We start from the raw sequence: 18,404 nt of genomic DNA on the forward strand, positions 1-18,404 counted from the left end.
TACTGAAAAACGGAATTCACTGCTATAAGACCCTTATCCAGAATACACACTAAAAACGTTCAGTTTGTTTGGAGAACAAAAGAACATGGCTTGGGCAGTCCTACTGTTCTCTTTCCACTGCCAAAAGAGTGCAAAGTGTACACGGTACGGTACTTCCATGCTTTTTATCTTTACCCAGAGCTCCCAGCAGCTGATGTCATTTTTCGAGGATTTTTGGGTCCAGGGCAGAGCCCTGACAGGGGGTTGAAGAGGGACAACGTCCCCTTTCTGTTTGAGAAATTTTGGTTTCAGAGCATCCTAAGTATGCCATTTCTGGCTATTCAGGCCTAAATGTAACTAGAAAATAATAGAGAAAAAAAAACCATACCTTGTAGATCTAGATCTATAGGCCTACATAATTTTCTGCTTGTGTTAATCAATCCATATATTTCCAAATCCAAAGCCATGCTTTCTCCCTTGTACAGATACTGTACATCCACAACTAGATCTATAAAACTTGACAGTTAATGTTTAACTTTTTTCTGCTTGTGTTGGTTTGCACCATAATCAGCATAAGGTGTAGAATTTACAATAATAGCTTTTTATATAACAGCTTGACTTGATCTCTAGATTCTAGATCTAAATAACTTGACAGCTTATATTCAACTTAAATCCACAACAATACTTACAAATAAACAAGTCTGGTAAAAAAAATCAAGCTCTCTTTAGAGTTTTCTTTTCTTGGCAGGCCCAAGATCTATTGAACCACAATCGTCATTTCTTCCTCTTGTTTACAGAGCTGGTGCTCTGCTTCTTGTGCTTTAGAAAGTGAAAGTAGAAGACACTGTCTACACTTTCAAATAAAAGAGCACTTCCGGTATGGGTTGGCTATTGTTGACTATTGGTAATAACGGAAAAATTTTATTTCGCATTTTTGAAAATATTTTTTTGGGGGGGGGGGCACGAATTTTAACGGAAAATTTTCCATTTGCGGAAATCTGCTAATTTGCGGAAATCCGCAAAATTGCGGAAGACTGGAAGCCCTGTTTACCCCAAAAAAGATATGCAGCAGGAATATGCATAATCCCAACTGCAATAAAACCAATGCAAAGGTTACTTATGCAGGACCACCAGATTTTACACCAATCTCCAATAGGACCAAGCTAAGAAAGTGGAAAGTCCAAAACCCTGCCAACATAAATCCAAAGTTGCTCTGCAGCATAGCCCAGCACGAAAGCAGTGGAACCAGCAGCATCAACATGGGTCTGAAAAACTTAAAGACACCTGCGAGAACCAACAGAGAGTAACAAACACATGGAAAGACGGAGAGACAAAGACGATAGATCTGATAAGAAAGAAAGAGCAAACCACACCAGAGATCTCGCCAACCGCACACTAACAGTGGGTGGTTGGCAGGTGTTCTGGTGTGGTTTGCTCCTTTCCTTTCAGACATCTATCGTCCTGATCTCTCCTTTTTTTATGTTAGTTACTCTCTTGTAACACCTCTTTATCTATCTTCGGCACTCATATGACCGTAGGCAGTTGTGAGCGCCATAAAACCTCTACTAAAACTAACTAAACACACTAACAGACTGTACATAACACAACAGGAAAGAAATAATAAAACCAAAAAAATTGTATATGGTTGACCTATGGATTTATTTCTTATAGAAATAAAGAATAAAACACATGTTCTCTCCTGGCACATCCGATTACTGAAAAAGAAAAAAAAGGCAAAGATGAGTCATAAAAAGCATTATTTTCACAGCACATATAGAACATGGCTTTGAACTAGGAAATAAATGTCCAATGTGACATAACACTGAACAGTCAAAAAATTGTTTTTCAGGAAAGACACACAGGACATACATTTAAAGTTTAAAAAACAATGAATCAAAACTACCAAGATCATTTTCATTCAATAACTTATTTTTCAAGTCTTTGGCACAAAACCTATAGCATTAATTAATTCACCACACTCATTGCATATAATGTATAGTATAGGTCTCTGAAACTTTTCAACTATTCACTATGACTTATTTGTGAGCACCACCTAAACACAAGCCTTTTTCACTTTTTACATAACAAGTGCTTCCTTTGGAAGACCTGCAGTGAACTGGAAGGGAAGAATGTGTAAGATATTACACTTTTCTTGTCCAAAACTATTGCTATCAGCAGCACTAAGTAGGGGTTGTGTCAAAAAGAATGGAGACTGAAACCACAGGTCATTATTTTATATTCACACAATCTACAGTATAAAGAGAAAGTTTCAAAATAAAACTTGACCACATACGTACTGTGGATCTCTCCATTTTACAATGAACCTAAATAACCATCTCAGTAGTAACACGTTATAACAGACACAACAAATCCCTAAATTCTTTTTAAAATATTCAAAAAATCACCAAGACAACAGGAAGACAAACGACACAAAAGCAAAAGAGGGAATTTCTACCAATGTGACTGAGGCCGACTATAATGTAAGCTATTGTGTATGTTCCGCATACATTTCAATTCATAACCTATCATTCTGCATGCCAAAGGCAAGACATCTGGATAATACTTGTTGCTGATGCAATTTTCCACTTCAATACTTCAACCAGTGACTTCACGTAACTAGCGTCTGGCACAACATTGTCATTTTGTCTCCCAAAGTAGATGTAAATTTGTTAAAGTTTTCGAAAACCATAACCCCTACAAAAATAAAAACCGTGTGCGACATAAAAAGAACTATTTTCCCTTTCCATTTGTACACTGCATCAAAGACGCCCCAGCCCATTCTCATGACAACTATTGTCCAGAGAAGTTGCAATGCAACTATTGTCTGTTTGTACAGTGGAACTGGGATTCAACAAAGTCGTCGGGCCTGGTCCCTCATCCCCCCAGACACATGCATACAGTCACAAATCATATGTGTGCTGGCCGCCCGTCCGACCCCGAGACACGTTAAAACATGGGTGCATGATAACAACGGGTGTGTTGGTATGAAAGGGGGCCGCTGATTGGTCGCACAAAGCAGTTAACCCTGTAAGCGACTTCGTTGAATCCGAGCTCACTCATTTAAGTGTCCGCTAAATCCGAGTTATTTTTATTAATTTTTAAGAATAAAAAATTCGGAGAATCCAAATCCTTTCATTGAATTCTAGTTTCACTGTATCATTGAATCTTTAAAATCAATAAAGTTCCCAGAATGGGGATGTAAATAACTTGAAATAGTAAGACTTGCTTAACTTGTTACACACATTGTGAGAAAATATATATGTCAACAAAAAACCAAACCAGACATGACTTGGTTACCCCAATATCTTCAGAGACGAAAAGAGAAGATTACAGGTGTTAGAAGAGAGCAACTAACATTTTTTAAAACGAGGAGAAATAAGGATCATAGATGTACTTAGGGAAGAATAAGCAAACCACACTAGACCACCCACCAGAAAGAGACAAAAAGAAAGAATAACCCATCGTATTACCTTCTTGTCCTTCCCAGCGCCCACTTTCGTCTTTGCGGTACCTCTGACCTTCTTCTGTCTGTTCTTTCTCTCCTTCCTCTGCTTTCTGCCACTTCTTTTAATTTCAAGAAGACCATGCTGTTGAAGAAAGAGATTATATAATTTGTATCTCAAGAATAAATTAATATCCCTTGTCAACAGGGGTAGGCTTTGCAGTTCTAGAAACAATCTCAAATCTAAACCAGAGTGTGCAGGTAACTAGAGCTCTCGAAAAGACAGCAAACATATCTCCTCATGTCATTGCATAGTAAGAACAGAGTTATTTAAGAAGCAATGTTCAGTTATCACCCATCACTATCAACAGAATAACAGTCTCCCCCAGAATCACTTTCACTAGAATATCTTCAGTATCAACACATTTTCAACTAAGTTTTAATAGCAATTTCTTCACTATCCTTAATAAGCTCATCTAAACCCTATCAGCTGTGTAGAGTTGACAGAACATCATTAGTACTTCTACAACTTACTGCCCTACATTCAAATGGTGACTTGAATGCTGAATTATCTGAAGAGTGCTCCCCAATCAATATTTTTGCAAAAAAAGCCACCCCGATAAAAACGCAATTTTGGGTTTGTTTCAGGGGTGGGGGGTTTGTTAGAGGTATCACTTCCAGAGAAGAATTGTCTAGCACAGAATGAAATATTTTCACCCATACCATGGTAGTAAAATGGTATCGTTTGCAATCTTTCTTGGGACCTATAAAAAAAATGTTTTTAATGATTTCAAAAGATACAGTACAAGAAAATTACCTCAAATATCCAGAACTTACACCGATACGAAGGGAGTACGGATTCTTTGCCAGATTTTAATTTCAGTAGCCTTACTCTATCCCATCGCATTATCTTACACTATCGGAGGGAGTTGATGATCAAGTATAGAACTACATGTATCAGAAAGTAGGGATTTCCGTAAAAATATGGAAGATTGGAAGCACTGAACAGCAGCAGTATAAAAATGTATGTAGCGTGTAAAGGCATTTTTTCCTCCACTTCAGATCATCTTGAACCTTAAAACTGACATATTCACACCTCTTATTCTGTAAGTCTACTTCCGAGAAAGCAAGAGGAAAAAAAATTAACACAAGGGGCACATTTATCTGATACTACAGAACAGTAAATCGCAAACATTTTAAAACTAACAAAAAGTGTACACAGACATGACATTCTATTCTTTTGAATCAAACCTAAATATCTAGCACACTTCAATACAGTAGTCTCCGCCAGAGATCCCACCGCTTACGGTCACGGTTTGCTAAAGATCCTGCTGTTTTAATAAACAGAATTTTAACTCTTTGACGACGCATCAGCGGATAATCCGCTGACGGGGATCTCTGACGATTTTAAACGTATTTATTTGGCAAAACAAGTGGGCTAAGGTGGACAAACTATATCATTGGAAAGCTCACCCAAATCCCTATAATTTGGTTGATTCCCTTTATTTGCTTTCGAATTAGGATAGCATTGCATGGCATTTGTTTTAAGCCCATTGTTTCGTACTAGATGTCGCAGTTTCTATCCAAAATGGCAAGTGACGTGGTTTGATGCGGACTGAAGCTTTTGAGTTGTTTATGGATGATGGCAGTGATGAGGAGTTAGATTTAGAGTTAAGAAAAGATAGTTCAGATGATAGTGATGATAAATCTGTGCCATTGGTTGGCAGATCTACGTCTAGATCGAATAATTCCAGCGACGGGCCCTCTGTCGACTCTAGTCACAGTGACAATGATAGAACAGGCCCAAGCAAGAGACCTAGAATAAGTAGGGGTGGAGATGAGACTTCCGGACGTCTATAATTTAGTTTTAGTAGAGGGTTTTACGGCACTCGTAACTGCATACGGTCATATGAGCGCCAGAAGATAGAGGTGTTACAAGAGAGTAACAAACATAAAAAAAGAAGGGGAGATAAGGATGATAGATGTTTGATAGGAAAGAAGAAGCAAACTACACCAGGGTACCCGCCAACCACCCACAGGACGTCTATTATAACATTCAAATGGAAAATGATGATGAGGATGAAGAAAAGGCCAATGGTGAGGAGAGGGTTCGAACCATTCGACAATTTTCGGCAACTTTCCCTTTCACCAGTCAACCGGTAATAAAGTTTTATGTGCCTGATGATGCTTCACAACTGTTTCTATGAACTGATGGTAACAAAAGACGTGATAAAACATGAAAAAAGAGCGAAAAATTAGTACGCAAGACATACTATTCAGGAGAAGGAATGAAGCGGGGCGCTGTTAACCAAACGGTCAATTTCAAGACGTGGAAACCCGTGACTGAGAATGAAATTCTAAAGTTTCTTGCTTTTCTGATTCACACTGGTCTTGTGAAACGAAACACTTCTCACTGACTACAGGAGCAAAGACCTGTCAGTTGCAGCACCATTCGCTGCCACCCTAATGAAAAGGGATCACTTCAAGGCAATCCTCGCCTTTTATAACATGAACGACAACAATACGTTTGTGCCAAGGTCAGCCTGGTCATGACCCACTTCACAAGGTGAGACTGTTTTTTGATCATATGAACACCACGTACAAGGCCTTATACACCCATAGAGAGAAAATCTGTATCGGCAAAGCCATCTGTCCCTGGAAACACCGTTTGTCATTCCGTGTCTACATGAAGGACAAACCCACTAAGTGGGACGTGAAGTTATACAAACTGTGCGAGCGTGCCAGCGAATACATATGAAATATGGTAGTTTACTGCAACCATCCGGGAGTGAGCAACAAAGCCACAGATGTTAGTGAAAGTAAATGACACTGTATACACTTTCAAATAAAAGAGCACTTCCGGTATGGGTTGGCTATTGTTGGCTATTAGAATCTAGTAATTACGGAAATGTTTTATTTCACATTTTTAACATAATTTTTTTATGCACGAATTTTCACGGCAATTTTTCCATTTTCGGAATTCTGCTAATTTGCTAATCCGCAAAATTGCGGAAGACTGAAGCACTGTCTTTTAGTGGTGTAAGTGTGATTTTTGTACTGCTGATAGGAAAGGGCAAAAAAGGTGCCTCACAGGGTATCGACAGGGGGAAAGTGGGTGCGTCTTCAAAGAGTTGATACACAAGTCACCCCTAAGATCCTGCTTTGAAGGTCTACATGATTCTGTTAAGATTCCGCATTTCAGATAATTTACTAATTTAGACTAAACCAAAACCCGGGGCGGGCACAAAAGATCAACCAGGCGTGAAAAATTGCAATCATTGAACTGCCCGTTGCATCACAGATCAGCCACTTTCGTGAATGTAATCACAGGAGTCTGTTGTAATTAAATCTCTATGAAACAGAACAATATTTGCTCCTGATGGAATCAAACTGAGGGGTGAACTGCCGATGCTGTTTTTTCCCCCGACCATGACACCCGCACCTTAAGGACATTTGAGTGCGTGGGACATATTAAACATTTTCAGTTGGTCGGAAATTTTGAATTTGGCCCTGGTGGCGGCCGGAGCCTACTCTTTTCAATTTTAGATCACCAAAGGATCTTTAACATGCACAACTTGCACATGGCACCTCCGAGATTTTTCGCCCTTGTCCAAGAAGGCTAGGTGTAGATCTTTCCTACCAGAAGATCAAGGGTGTGGCTGAAAGACAGCAGTAAGAGGGTGCAAAGTAGTAGAAGTAGAAAGGCTGCAAAATGAGTCAGAGGCCCAGAAGAGGTGGCACAGGAGGTGAGGGCAGGAAGTGGAATCGAAAGCAGACGATGGAACATTGCCAGAGAGCAGGAAAAGAGGTGAAAGTCAATTTTATAGAAGAAAATTTTTCTGTCGCTACACAAATTCAAACCCAGGACCTTTGAAGGCCACGAGACGAGCTCCTCACCTAAACTTACAATACACACTGGGTGGGTAGGGTCTATAAGTTACTACTGGCCAGACCACATCGAAATGTATGCTCTTCTCTGACTATTGTTGTAGTTGTCTCCAACTCCCCGAATGCGAAATAGACTAAATTCAAATTGGTATGGCCAAAACGCAATGGTGCGTAACGACAAAGACGGGGGAACTTGGTCAGATGGAAAGTGAAAGATTTTGACAGGTAAAGGGGAGGAGCAACTGGATAAGTGTAGATCTTAAGACTCACGATAAGTAAAAATGGCATGCCTCAAGCCACTGCGATTAGTCATCACAGCTGACCACTCTTTGCAAACAGCAAGTTATAAACCAACCCAGGGGTCACGTCTATTCATTTCGGAGTAAAAGGAGACTATTTTACTGGAGGTGGACCTAAACATGGGTCACTACGAATTCTTCTGTTGGTGCGTCTGGAAAGATCCCGTTCGCCTAAGATTCCGCATTTTCCTTGCTCCCGAGCATCAAGATCTTAGGTGGAGACTACTGTAGTTCTATTTTGATTTTTAAAAATCTTACTCCATGAAAAGGGGAACGCAAAAACTTCCACTGGCATATCAAACGAGCAAATACAACCGGAAAACTCATTCACTATATTTATCAATTGATTTTTTTACCCAAGCAGAAAATACAAGGACCCAGTCGAGTACAACTTATACTGTAAAAAGAGAAAATTATAATTATAGCACTGCAACTATATAACTGCCAAATTTGTTCCCAAAATCTTCCGCCCCATTACTAAACCAGGTTTTACTTCCGGGAATTATAAATGCAATGCCCCCCTAAGCAGCAGATAACTCCAGAACCAGACAGCAGTGGCTGATTTCAAGAATCCATGAACAGGGCTTTGACCAAGGATCAACAATATCAGGTTTTTTCCAGCAACCTTTGCAGACTCATATCATTATCTTATTCTCTGTTATTGCTGAAGAAAACTATACTTGATAAAGACTTTCAAATGAGAAATATAACTTACACGGGCAAGTCTGTACTTGGGCTCAAACTTCTTAGCCTTATCCAAAGTATCGTAGATCAAGGCGAAGCCAGTGGTCTTGCCTCCACCAAAGTGGGTACGGAATCCAAAGGCAAAGATGACATCAGCTGTCACTTTGTAAGCCTTGGCCAACTTTTCTCTGATTTCAGTCTTGGGAAGAGTAGCTCTGCCTGGATGCAAGACATCGACAACCTGCAGAACATAAAACATGTTACAGAGAGAACTTACCACACAACAATTAACTCTAAAAGCACAACAACAAAAATCCCACTTCTATTACATGTACCGAATGCTACTTTTTTGGGGCCTCTAATCTATACCTTGATTCAGTAAGAAAAAACTTGGACACTGAAGGAAAAACAGACAAAACTACAGAAGTAGAGCTTCCAGTCAAAATGTACAAAACATACAACTTTGTACAAACTGCGAAACTTGTTGGGTTCAGCCACCCTTCCAATGCTGAAGTTATTTCAGAGAGTGGACCCCCGAAGTCAATGGTTATCTCCAAATGAACAGAGTCGATTAGGAAATTCCACATTAGGCGCCTTTCCCAAGTACCCAACATCAATCAAGCTGGGCCTCCAACTACCAAACCTGTAATCTCACAATCATGAGTAGCCTGACTGTACAGGGCTCCCATTTTCAGGCCAACCTAAGAGGTTCCTTCACCCTTTGGTTAACTATCTTAAGGGGTATTTAAACCCTTGTTTTTGAAACTTAAAGGGTAAGTATAAGTCAATATCTCATAAATTTATAGTGAGAATTTTTGCTTGTAAACATTTAACTAACACGCACATTCACACAGATACACATAGAGTGACAATGACTGTGACTGAATGCTAATGATTTTTAATTAACTTAAGAAATAAATGAGTAATATTGACTAAAATTAAAGTTGTGTCCATATGGAGGGGGGAAGAGAGGTGGTGGTTGAGCAGTTCGGCCTATCAAAAATAAAATAAAGTTGACAAACCAACAGGGGTCAATTCCGACTATAATACACCAAGAAAAACAGACCTGCCACTCTATGAAATCTAAAAGTCAGGATCTCAGTGGGGGGGGGAAAAATTGGGACTTGGTGAAAAAATCTGGATCAACGACAAATCACCTAGGTCACTGCCAAGCCTACTTTAAAAAATTTCCAGGGGTGTCCATTATCATATTCATTTATATTCCCTCTGTGCACGCACGTGTGTGTGGTGTATGTGTGTGTATGCGTGCTCGCGTGTGTGCGCCCGCGCCTGAGTGTGTTTTTTTATTATTCATTTTTTATCCTGAAGAATCACATCAAAGTCTCCTAGTCCAAGTGTTTTTACACACCCCCCCCCCCCCCCGAACAAGTCCCGAAAGACGCTTCAACCAGTGCGCATAAACTTAAATCGACCCCATCAAAGGACGGTCTCCAACACACGTGGAACTCACACGCAGAAGTCATGTCACGTGGTGCTAACGCGCGATTGAAACAGTTTTACTGACGGGTCTTGATGATGGCCCAACCAACCAGAAATCGGACAAAGCATGTTTTGGCAAAAGTAGATATTGAGAATGTCTTAGGTCGGAATGCCAAATCAATACTACTTCTATTATAGTTGAAACAACCCATGTGAGCAAAGATAGATCAAACACAACTTTTAGTGAGTCAACTACTAAATTCGACATAGACATTTCGCAAAATAGTGCTCCGAGTTTCTGCTGACAAAAAGTTTAACGAGTGCTTCCCAGACAGAAAAGAAGGCAGAGTAAGAATTTTGAAAAATCCGGCGCAACAGACGGCATTTTAAAAAAAAAGGGGGGGGGGGGGGGGGGGGTTTTACACGCAATCAAAATCGGGATACTTGAGAATAAGGGCAGGGATGAGTAGCATGTTTGGAAAATAAACTGATTCATTATTCTTCAGAGCCATCTCAGGCTTCACATTCCAGTCTTTCCAGACTTTCGATGGCGGACAATTCATGTTTACTAGTGTGTTAAAGGATGGGGATAATCTCACGGCAGGGATAAACTGAAGGCACGACACTGGCAAATGTGAGCCAACAGAATAAGGGCAGAGCTTCTGAGCTGAAACCAGCCGGTGTTGCCAGAAACTGTGCTCAGCTGATAAGTAGGTCGACTAGACGACTTCTTCTGACACAGAAGGTGACGGTCGTGCATGTGATGTGTGTGGGTGTGCTGTCAAATCATTGACTCGGCTTTGGGATAGAGAAGGGGAAAATGATGCTTGCCAGACGCACACCACCTACGTTTTAAAGCGTATATGCAAACCCCCGAAATGAAATTATAAAGAGTAAAGCTCACGCACAACCAAAACTTAAAGGGCGTAATCTGCAGGTTTAACGCGTAATATACGCACATTTGTCACATGACTTTTGCCTCTTACACACAGTAAAGGTTGATCCACTGTAAAATATAAAAGGACAAATCGTAAACATTCTAAAATTTACACAGAAAGAGGACTTTTTTAAAAATCCAACATGGCATGCCACTGCATTCACAGAACATTGTAACTTAAACTTGGTCCTTAACTCTGGTCTTGAGCAATACATTTTTGTAAAATGGAACAAATAACTCTCCATCACTTACCATCTGTTTTCTGCATAGCAGTCGGTTGGTCATGAACTTTCGCGTTCTTATAGTTGCTACGCCGTCAGCCTGCAAAAAATAAAACAGGAAAATTTTTTTAACTCAACAGACAGGGTTGGTGATTTTTTGGATTTTTAAAATAAAAATCAAAAAAATCGATTTTTTAAATTTAAATCAGATTTCTTTTATTTAAATGGGTTTTTTTTTTTTTTTTTGTAATGACGACACAGTTTGGGATTTTTGGAGGCTAAAAGTAAGTTCTTTTAGTGCAAAATGCATTATTTTAAGGCCGGCACTATTTCTCCGAACGTTCGGGAAAATAAAGCTGGGCACTATTTCTCCGAACGTTCGGGAAAATAAAGCTAGGCACTATTTCTCCGAACGTTCGGGAAAATAAAGATGGGCACTATTTCTCCGAACACTCTGAAATCACATCCTTTCTCGCAAATTTCGGATATTATATAGATCTATAATTATATTATAGGCCTACCAAAGATTGCTCGTATATATACAATAGGGTTCAATCGGTCCAAAAAATGTCCGCAGTAAATATTTATATAAAGAAATGCTACAATTCCAAACAGTTTTTCGCTACAGATATGGCGTGTTGCCTATGAAGGGTGCTGCTCTTAAACGTAATGTGTTGTGTTCACTCGTGTGCTGTCTAGATCTAGATCTACGGAGGGTTATTGATAACGACACATAGAACTGGCATCTGCGTTTGTCACTGCTGCGACCAATGTACTGACACTGGCAAGCCCCTTATTAATGTGTGTGATTCCATAATTTACATGTAATATCCTGTCCTTTTTTTTTTTTATTACGCACATTTGTTAATGTTTGTTGTTGTTTATGGGCTGTTCTAATTTTGATTTCACTCATCTAAAAATCTCTAGACTAGCTCTTGAAAATTGAAATAGATATAGACCCAAAAATTTGCTCCTGTGTGTGTATGTGTGTGTGTGTGTATGTATGTGCGTGTGTGAGTGTGTCTGTGTGTGGTAGTAAGTGGAGAGTGAGGAGTGTGTGTGTGTTTTCGGGCTTTATTTCAGCCTGTATTCAGTAACAGTTCAAAGTATACAAAAATAGAAACACAGGATCCATTCACTCCGGGGCTCATGAGTCGTTCGTCTCTTTCAGTTTCCCTCATTCATTCAATTCCCGTGTTCTCTCCCGCGGCTCATCCCTGTCCGCATGACTTTCTTCATACCCCACCCCCTCCCTCCAGGCACACACAAAGAAAATATCATTCTTTCCTTTGCACCCTGCGAACCATGGACAATAATATAGGCTAAACACTGCCTGAGCTGCATTCCTTTCTTTCGTGAGCTGTGAACCAGGCCAGGGGGTCGGTGTCGTCGTCTTGTCTTGTAGTTGCTGTCGCCTGTGGATACACTCGCACATTCTTCCTTTCACCCGCTCTTTCACTCACACTGTCTCTCCGTCCACAGCTCAGCTCGTCATACGTTCAAAAGTTGCCCACTGGTCATGTTTAGTTAGTGTGTGTACATGTGCATGATGGTGGTGGGTGTGTGGTGGGTGTTACTGAAGGTTGTCTGTAGGCGGGCTTGCCATGCGGTGCTCCTTCCCAGACCAGAGGCCAGAGGCAGAATGAAAGTTGGCGCCGAACTCTCGCAATAAATAGACAAAAAATCACGAGACCGGAAGCCGGAAACCGTTCGGAGAAATAAAGATCGGCACTATTTCTCCGAACGTTCGGAGAAATAGTCACTTCGTTATTTTAACTAATGATTAATTTAAGCAACTGCAATTTTAGAAAGCCTTAATCTGCTATATCACTGAAAATTATGGCTACAGGCAAAAAAATGAAGAAAATGTCAGTCTAAAAGAAAGGGGGGGGGGGGGTAATTATGCATAGATAAACTTGCATTTCATAGTGTGTGTGTGTGCGCCCGCTTGTTTCAATTATGAAAAAAAAAGTAAATTGAATACAGTATTATTTTACTACTTACAGTGACAGGGGGGAAAGCAGACTTTTAAGCATGATTATTTTAGTCTACTTAACCTTATATCTGTTTTATAAAACCAAGGAAAGGAATTCTGAATGTTTAAAGATGTAAAAACTGAAAGAAAAAAAATTTTAAGTGATTTAAATCACTGATTTTTAAATCAAGTTGATTTAAATTTAAAAAATCAACTGATTTAAATCAACCCAACCCTGTCAACAGACGAAGACCAATAAACAATTATAAAACAAAAAATAAAGCCAATGGTAAAGGTGTTTCCCACCAGGACACTGTTTCAATAGATAGCGTTGATCATCAAAGCACATTGAAATATGTTCACTTACAGGGTATTTGCAAAGAGACAACATTGAATTGACCACTCATTTTCTCTTACATGCTATCTAATTCAACTTAACATGAAACTCACACAAAGCTTTTCAAGCCATAATTAATACAAAGAGAAGGAAAATAAGCTATCATTTTAAAATAGGGCAGAAATGACAGATTTAATCTGCACTGTAAGAATCAACCTAGATTTATGTAACTGGCGACTCTGGCATTGACCAGATGACAAGGACATGGGGTTACAGTACTTGAGGGAGGCATTGCCCTGCCAAGAGTGAAATGCTTGCAGCTAAAGGGATTTGAAAACAACAATAACAATGTAACTAGCGAAAAAAACTAAGACGTCATAACTAGATATATTTTCATTCTTGCTTCAGCTGGTACACAAAATTGTCTTTCAGTTTTAACCCCTTGGTAGCAATTTCTGCCACGGCTAAATGCACCGCATGTGATATAGTCCGAGATTTAGTCCTATTGACACTGTTTAAGAAGCCCATTTCCAGTTCCGCACCAAGAAAACAGCACTAAAAAGAGATGACCTACACAAAGTAACTCAAGCGTAAACCATTCACTAAAACTACAAGTCGTAACAAGTAGCTACAGCTGAGAGAGAAAGACGACATGACTAGAGCGCTTATATGACCCATCTAAGACAGCTGTCAGTAGTGTCAGGATAGTTTTTAGACTTGCAAGCGTCTCTTTACCTTGTGCAGGAACCTATTGATATTACAAAAGCTAAAGCGAGCCCCTAGTACACCTCTGCTAAAAATAGTCCTTAAGACAGCTTTTCCTTTATCAACTGAGCAGAACAGCGTGAACCTCTTCCCCCAGAAGAGTTAACATTGGTTGTGGATGAAGGAGCCTGTCGCCTAGATTCTACGTTTTGGTAAACTCTGGAAAAAGTGTAAAACCAGGCTCTCCGAATAATCACTGGAGCAATGAGGTCAACGTCTATAGAAAAGATGGAACAAACAACATCTATAGTGGCCCTGCAGAGGAGATGGGAATGCAAGGCCCTCATACAGTACACCAAGGCCACAGCTATGGAGGATCATATACTGCACACGAGAACAGCGAGATCAAACACCGCAAGACTCAAAAGATCCAACTTCATCAAAGAAAGCAGAAAAATCCAAAGATCCCTACAGTAGGACCATCTACCAGCCACAGTTAACATGCTGAATCACACCCCAGAGGCACCATCATGGGAAAAGAAAAACACAAACATATCTATACACACGTCCATTCCTATGTTCACCACAAAAGATGACCACAGCAACCTGAGCAAGAAGTCCCTCACCCTGTCCATGCTTGAAGAAAGATACCCACGAGAAGCATGGATAAGGATCTATACAGACGGATCTGCCACTGATGCTGTGAAAAGAGGAGGAGCCGGAGTGTACGTACAGTTCCCAAATGGACGACGACAAGCAGAGGCAGTCCCAACAGGGCGACATTGTACAAACTACAGGGCAGAGACGGAGGCTCTAGTACATGCAGCAAACACCATCAAGATTTGGTAGACCCCCAAAGCCAAGTAGTATTCCTAACAGATGCCATGTCAGTACTGCAGGCAATCACTTCCGGCAAACTACCAAGGCTACGAAAAGAAAATGAGGACATCCCATGTCTGAGGATCATGCTACAGTGGATTCCATCACACTGTGGTGTCTTGGGAAATGAGCAGGCAGACAGGATGGCCAAACTAGGAGCACAAAAAGAGCAACCAGACAACAGCGTTAACTACACAGAAATAAAAACTATTATAAATACACTATTTAAAACACCTAAGACACCAGATGGCTACCATGAGCTGTCCCGCAAAGAACAAGTGATTATCTTCAGACTAAGGACACAACACACAAGACTGAGACGTCTGAGACAACATATGTACAAATGTTTTAAACTAGTACAATCACCAAAATGCCAGTGTGGAGAGGCGGACCAAACTGTTGAACACATCCTTCAGCACTGCAAGACACACAGGGCCCCGAGACAGGAAACGTGGCCAACCCCACTGACGCTACAAGAGAAGCTATACGGGCCGCCAGATGAACTGAGCAGGACCGCCCAATTTATTACAGATACCGGACTTCAAGTGTGATGCGATCGAGAAGAAGAAGAAGTAAACTCTGAAAGCTGGAGTTATTTACATATGAGGCCCTATCAAGGATGAACACGTAAATAAATCTGGCGTCACTTTCGCACCCAGTAAGGGCCTCAAATATGCGAACAAGCTGAAACAGTACATTCCTGGGGTCATCCAATCACAGGGCTTCCTGTAGCTGGTTTCGGGTTGTCTCTAGGGCACGGCAGATACGAGATATAAAGCTTTAAAGTCGACGTGCCTGTTTTCGTCCTAATTTTGACCGAACCAGTAATTTTACTCTAGAATCTAGGGCAACAACAGTGACAACAAGAAAAGAGCTAACAACTGTCTGTTTTCCTATCAGTTTAGTGTGTGTGTGTGTGTGTGTGTGTAAAATAAGGCCACAAGCCTGTGCACTTGTTGCTTTTGTGTGTGTGTGTGTGTGTGTGTGTGTGTGTGTGTGTCTGTGTGTTTGTGTGTGCGTGTGTATATTTGCATTGTGTAGCCTTATAGTAGGCTATTTTAGATCTAAGATCTAGATTCTAGATAATATTTGGGGAGGACTTCCGTAACGAGCGACCACCCCATCAACCACAATAAAGAAGAGGCCTAGACCTACCCCTACCCCAAGCCCTCAATTCTGCTCTGTCTCATAGTGGTCGCTCGTTACGGAAGTCCTCCCAGTATTTGAATGTGTGTGTGTGTCTTTCTTTTTAAATTCTTTTTTTGTCACAGACTCACCCTGTCGCAATTAAAACGCTGCATGCATTAATTGTCACAGAGTCACTCTGTCACAACTAACGCCGCTTTGCCTTAGTAGTTGTCACAGCGTCACTCTCGCAATTAATTAACACTAGAATCTAGATCTAGATCTAGATCTAGAATCTAGATCTAGATCTAGAATCTAGATCTAATCTAGATCTAGATCTAGAGTGGTGTAGCCCCTGCGCGTGCGCCTTCTCGGTGCGTGCACTTTTGTTTTCCTTTGTTTTTAGCCTCAAATTGCGTTTTTGCGTTTGATTGAATGCGTCAGTGTGTGCAGCAGCCATTTTTGTTTACTTCCATCACTCGTTTGCCGACAAGGGATCATCGAGAGTGTTTTTATCAGCTGTGGCAAGTTGACATTCAACGCTGACCTGTGAACTAGTTTTTATGACCTATTTGCCTCTGATTGGTTCAAATAGACTGTGCGCGCCCCCTAGCTTAAAAAATGTGCCTACTCCTTCCTTGAGTGTTTCACGTGACCTTTTATCGAGTTCTATGCCAAGTTGTATTGCGGGTTTCGGGATCGGGGGGGTGCACGCGTTGTGAAGACTGAAAAAACTCGAGTTTTCTCTGCGCGTGCACAATGAAATATATAGTAGAATACTAAGAAAAAAAGTAGACTCAATTTTAGAGATTATTTGGTTGCAGTTTGAAGAATGTCATGGATGGTGGCATGTGGACTGTGTGAAAGATGGAAAGATCAGAGGAATGAGTGATGAAGAGTAGGAAAATGTGGATTTTAGTTGTGAAAAATTCTGTTTGATTTTTTTTCACTATGTATTTGAACTATTTATACCCCCTAAATTAAATTAGTTTAGATTCTAATTAAAATTGCCTTACTTTGCTTCTAAAGTGACTTGTTATCTTCCTGTGTGGTCATTTAATGCAGTAATGTTATCAGATTCCTCTTCTTTTGGCTTTCAACGTGTATATATGGGTGCAGGCACAGTGAAGAATCCCATGCACGCACTGAGAAGACTTGCACGTTCAGTGAAGACAACACCCTAGGTTGGAAAAACTGTTGGGCACACAACGTTTAAGAAATCTGGCGACTATGAGTTATGAGCAAGACCATTTTATAGGTCAATAGTTTCTTGAATGGAATAGCTAAAAACGAAAGTACAAAGCCGGAAATGGCGGAAAATACGTTCAACGATCGCGAAGTGCACGCGTACCGGCGACACCACTCTAGATCTACCATAAAGTATAAAGTAGACCTAAACTGCATTAATTACAGTCATGTCATAGGACATGATGGATCCACTCCTTAAAATCAAAGGTGACGGAGGGAGCAATATATCAATTGTTTTGTCTCTCAGTACATGAATGACATGGGAGTAGGAGGCGTTACAAAAGAAGCCATAACTTTAGTTCTAATTATCGTAGAATGCTAAATTTGGTACCACTGGAAAGCATTTTTCAAGCTGCATCCACCTATTGTAAAATTTTTAATCTGTGAGAAATTTGAAATTTTCATGAGACATAACTACTGTATGGTTACTGTTGTGGCCTCTCAGTCAGGGCAGCCTAAGACCTTAAGTGTCTAAACAAATCCTTTAGCTTTTAGATATTGAACATACAAAGCATATGGTAACATAGCAAAGAAATTTTTTTCACGCATTTATATATATACTTGTTTCGACATACACAGAGAAAACGATACTTTGCTTGGAAGCGAAATGGAAAGGAAAGTGTACATGATATGGATGTAAACAAACGGGAACTATTTTCGATACATCATTTGAGTTTACTCGTCCTTCAAATTTTAAAGAGAAATAATTTTCCATATACTCTTACCATGTGTGCAGATGGATAAACTATTAAATGCCACCGTCGATTTTAATGATACAGGAGGAAAAAGCACAAATGTTGTGAGATTTTACAGACTCGGTTTACTTACCATGATTGCGTTTTAGCGAAGCAAGCGGAAAAGGAAGTTAATCAGCAGCAAAGCTACAATCAAGTGAACGGGACAATTTTATCACAAAAAAATTTCCAAGAAATAGCCTTATTTATGAATGTTGACTCTTTTGTCAAAGTAAATTCATTAACCTTTGAAACATATTATTTCCTCTCTATAAAATGTGTTTTTCAACTTTTTGTTTCATTTTTGTTTTAAAATATTTCCTATAAGTTAAACACCATTGTTTGAAATCAAATGCACAACCAATTTATTTGACTTAAGATATTTTTCGTTGTTCGTGCATTTCGGATTTCGTTAATTTAAATTTCATGAATTCACTTAGATTTCGAAGGCAGCATGAATTAATTTCTTATAAAAAATTGCATGAACAGCATGTAATATCAATAAAGATTA

At 40.0% G+C, this 18,404-nt stretch overlaps 1 protein-coding gene across 2 annotated transcripts; it reads right to left on the minus strand.

The window, feature by feature from the left end:
- Positions 1-1,619: 1,619 nt before the first annotated feature.
- Positions 1,620-18,036, minus strand: LOC101858016 (40S ribosomal protein S24). 2 transcript variants are annotated; one of them, XM_005095537.3, is made up of 5 exons: positions 17,988-18,036; positions 10,922-10,990; positions 8,324-8,533; positions 3,450-3,566; positions 1,620-1,694 (listed from the first exon to the last, which is right to left on the minus strand). In XM_005095537.3, exons 1-5 carry the CDS (start codon positions 17,988-17,990, stop codon positions 1,692-1,694), a joined length of 402 nt encoding a protein of 133 aa, XP_005095594.1. In that variant the 5' UTR covers positions 17,991-18,036; the 3' UTR covers positions 1,620-1,691. The 2 variants fall into 2 exon arrangements, with proteins under 2 accessions (XP_005095594.1, XP_012936382.1); XM_013080928.2 differs by lacking the exon at positions 17,988-18,036 and adding an exon at positions 17,885-17,903.
- Between the last annotated feature and the right edge of the window lie 368 nt (positions 18,037-18,404).

The sequence above is a fragment of the Aplysia californica genome, unplaced genomic scaffold (genome assembly GCF_000002075.1).
Source record: "Aplysia californica isolate F4 #8 unplaced genomic scaffold, AplCal3.0 scaffold00106, whole genome shotgun sequence".
NCBI classification, from domain to species: domain Eukaryota; kingdom Metazoa; phylum Mollusca; class Gastropoda; order Aplysiida; family Aplysiidae; genus Aplysia; species Aplysia californica.